The 3,768-nt window shown below is 41.1% G+C and overlaps 1 protein-coding gene across 1 annotated transcript; it reads left to right on the top strand.

Annotated features, from left to right (window-relative positions):
* The first annotated feature begins 381 nt into the window (after window positions 1-381).
* On the top strand, window positions 382-2,846 carry nme6 (NME/NM23 nucleoside diphosphate kinase 6). The gene is made up of 6 exons (XM_008397897.3): window positions 382-664; window positions 742-854; window positions 1,814-1,916; window positions 2,161-2,200; window positions 2,289-2,449; window positions 2,554-2,846. The coding sequence occupies exons 2-6, from the start codon at window positions 762-764 to the stop codon at window positions 2,703-2,705; spliced, it is 549 nt and encodes a 182-aa protein (XP_008396119.1). The 5' UTR covers window positions 382-664; window positions 742-761; the 3' UTR covers window positions 2,706-2,846.
* Window positions 2,847-3,768: the final 922 nt, after the last annotated feature.

Genomic DNA, 3,768 nt, shown 5'->3' with positions numbered 1-3,768 from the left:
ACACATCTAAAAATTATAAACAGAAAAATATAAATCATGTGCAATAAAATAAAGATTATAATCTTATCAGCAGTTCAATATTTTGATAGATGGTAACAGACAGCTGTAGCAGTATGTTAGTTCTGCTTTTTATGTTGCTGCATTTTTTGCAGCATAAATAATAATAATCTATATTATCATAATGTCTAATAGGAAGTTTACAATACTAGTGTTTATGTATGACTAATTCCTTTAAATTGTAGATTTTGTTTATATATTTTGTTATGTATATACATTTTTCATTTTATCTTTACTATGTTTTTTTCTTTATATCGAGTTGTTTTTACGTCATTGATAGACGTAAAGTCTGGCAATAAAGCTTTAGCGTTTTTTATTTTATTGTATGATACCGGAACACTTCTTTGCAGTGTTCCGTTTCAGGGGATCGTTTTTGTAAGCGGAACTGACAGGGATGGAGTTGCATTTAACATTTAGTCATATTTTAGTAGTAATTTGTTATGTAAAGGTTTTGTCATATGTACAGCTCGTAGTTGTGAATTAAGCCGACGACTTATGTTTATCGTTTTCTCTTATAACTGGAAAATTGCTCTGAGTAAACTGCGACAATGGCAGCCGTTAAAAACGTTAAAAGTTGATCGATTTTGATGGACAATCGACATAAAAGGTAGGTATCACCAAAAACTTTAAACATATGTTTTCGGAAATAACATCTTATTCTAGTAAATATATTATTTCCAATAGGCTTCCTGGTAACCGTGACCATGTTACAGGCTACTGGCCGCCTGTCCAAAGCGCTACAGCTCACCCTGGCGGTCATCAAGCCCGATGCTATAGCTCATCCTGTAATAGCAGAGGTAAGCTTTTATTTTTTCGCATTTTACTTTTAGCTCATTCCGAAACTGTTGTACCTTGTTTAAACAGGGTCTTAGCTGTCTTTCACCTGTAGTCCAGTTGGATTACAGTTTTTGAGGTGTGTCAAAATGAACGTGATGGTTCTTTTGTCAGTGTTTTACCTTCTCTGAAAATAGCTAAATGTCAAGGATAAGACTAGTGCCTTGGAAACAACACTATTCAGCCCACTGCATTTTTGGGGGGGTGAGGGGGGGCTAGATCAACAAGACAAAGTACACAATTCTACAGTGAGAAAGAAAACAATGCATGGCTTTCCAAAAAAGAAAAAAAAAAAAGGTGTCTACATATATCCAACCCCCTTACTCTGATACCCCTAAGTAAAATCATCAGCAGCCACTTCCCTTAATTGAGTCAATTTTTCAGGATAATGTCACCAAACATGCAACCAGAGCTACAATAAAATGGTTTAGAATCAAAGTATGTTTAGTATAGAACTGTCCTAGTCCAATCCCAAATCTGAATGCAGTTGAGAATCTGTTATGCTGAAAATGTTTTATTTTTTCTCTCTCTCAATCAAGTCTGATTGAGCTTGAGCTATTCTGGAAATTTAAATGAGAAAGTAATTTCCATCAGTAGGTGTGAAAGCAGCAACAACAAACCTTATAAGACTTGCAGCTGTAACTTCAGCAAAGAGAGGCTCTACCAAATGTTGACTCATACAGATCAATAGCACATTTTTGATGTTTTTCCTGTCACCTATTTGACATTAAAATTATATCACACTGGATTTGGTCTAGATTACGGTAATGTTTGTGACTATAATGTGAAAAAAGCTATAAGGTTTAACAGGAATGTATGCTTTTGCAAGGTGGCGTACGAACAGCAGCATGTGCTTACATTTATCCAAAACATTTAGCAATACAGGCAAAATTGAAATGTTTCTTGTATGATTTTCTTTCAGGCTATTCACCAGACAATTCTGGATAACAACTTTGCAATTGTCAGATGCAAAGACCTGGTGTGGAAAAGGCAGGATTCTGAGAGGTTTTACGTTGAACATTCAGGTGTGAACCGTATTTAACAATATTATGGCTTTACATAATAGAGTACATTTTTATTCTAGTTTCTCCATGCTATTACAAACAAATCAGCTTCTTATTCTAGTAGATACATCACATGGCCTATGTGCACCTATGTGAATCTTTCTATATTTGACAAATGTAGAAGATCCACTTTTGGGGTTTTACATTTCAAATTTAAATTGTTCATAAAAGATAAATGTATTTACATCCTATGTTTCATTCCCAGAGCGATTCTTCTATCAAAGACTTGTCGAATTCATGTCAAGGTAAGTCTACTCTTGTGAAAATAGTTTTTTATTTTTATTTTTATGGATCACCTAATGATTAGTAATGTATTTTTGAATTTACCCCCAGTGGTCCGATGAGAGCCTACATTTTAGCTCGAGAAGATGCCATACGTCACTGGAGGGACCTGATGGGACCAACCAAAGTCTTTCAAGCCAGATACACATCCCCTGCCTGCATCAGGGCTCGCTTTGGCCTCACAGACACCAGAAACACGACTCATGGCTCCGGTCAGAAATGTGAACTCATCACTCTGAATGATTCAAATATTACAAATGTTAGATTTTTTTTAATTATTATTATTAGTTTTTTGTAATTTTCTTTTGCTTTTCAGATTCTCCAGAGTCGGCTCAGAGAGAAATCAGTTTCTTCTTCCCAGATTTCAACGTGGAGCAGTGGCTTAAGAAGGAGGAGCCGTTGTTCAGATCAGGACGGATCCAATATGATCAACAAGATCAGATCCACAAACCTTTAACACCAAGCTGACCCTGGAGCAGTTCAGCCCTGCTCCACAGCTTAAACTTGATTGGATGAGATGACGGACTCTGTTTATAAGCCGCACATGAAGAGTATGCCTGATTTATGAAAGTGCCAAGTTGTTGTAATAAAAAGAAGAGGTTGCTAGGATCATGTCACTGGTAATTTTAAGTCAGCAGGGAGGGCCATTTAATAACAATTTTTTAAATGATTATTTTTTGCTTAAGTTGTAAAGATTATTTTAAGATACAACTTACTGACTTGTTGTTTTTACTTGATTTGCAGTACAAAAGATTCAAGGTTTGAATTATTTAACTTTGCACAAACCAAATAAACCACATTTTTATGACTTTGACCAGTGGCGCAACTACACATTATTCAGGTGGATGCAAAAACATAGATCGGCAACCCCCAAGGGAAGGAGCGTCAGGGAGAAGGAGCGACGCTCACTGGGATCCAGCAGGGCGGCGACAGGGAAGAGAGCCCCTCTCCGTAGAGAGGGAGTCCCGCCCCTCAAGGCCCTGCTGGGATCCAGCAGGGCGGCGACAGGGAAGAGAGTCCCTCTCCGTAGAGAGGGAGTCCCGCCCCTCAAGGCCCTGCTGGGATCCAGCAGGGCGGCGACAGGGAAGAGAGTTCCTCTCCGTCCCGCCCCTGAAGGCCCTGCTGGGATCCAGCAGGGCGGCGACAGGGAAGAGAGTCCCTCTCCGTAGAGAGGGAGTCCCGCCCCTCAAGGCCCTGCTGGGATCCAGCAGGGCGGCGACAGGGAAGAGAGTTCCTCTCCGTCCCGCCCCTGAAGGCCCTGTTGGGATCCAGCAGGGCGGCGACAGGGAAGAGAGTCCCTCTCCGTAGAGAGGGAGTCCCGCCCCTCAAGGCCCTGCTGGGATCCACCAGGGCGGCGACAGGGAAGAGAGTCCCTCTCCGTAGTGAGGGAGTCCTGCCCCTCAAGGCCCTGCTGGGATCCAGCAGGGTGGCGACAAGGAAGAGAGTCCTTCCTGTGGCTCCCCGTCGCCTCCTCCCTGACGCTCCTCGTCGCCTCCTCCCTGACGCTCCTCGTTGCCTCCTCCCAGCGGCT

This window comes from Poecilia reticulata, chromosome 21 (genome assembly GCF_904066995.2).
Source record: "Poecilia reticulata chromosome 21, P_reticulata-male-v2, whole genome shotgun sequence".
In the NCBI taxonomy this organism is placed as follows: Eukaryota; Metazoa; Chordata; class Actinopteri; order Cyprinodontiformes; family Poeciliidae; genus Poecilia; species Poecilia reticulata.
The sequence above is the reverse complement of the archived record's forward strand: the minus strand, read 5'-3'. Positions and strand labels throughout refer to the sequence as shown.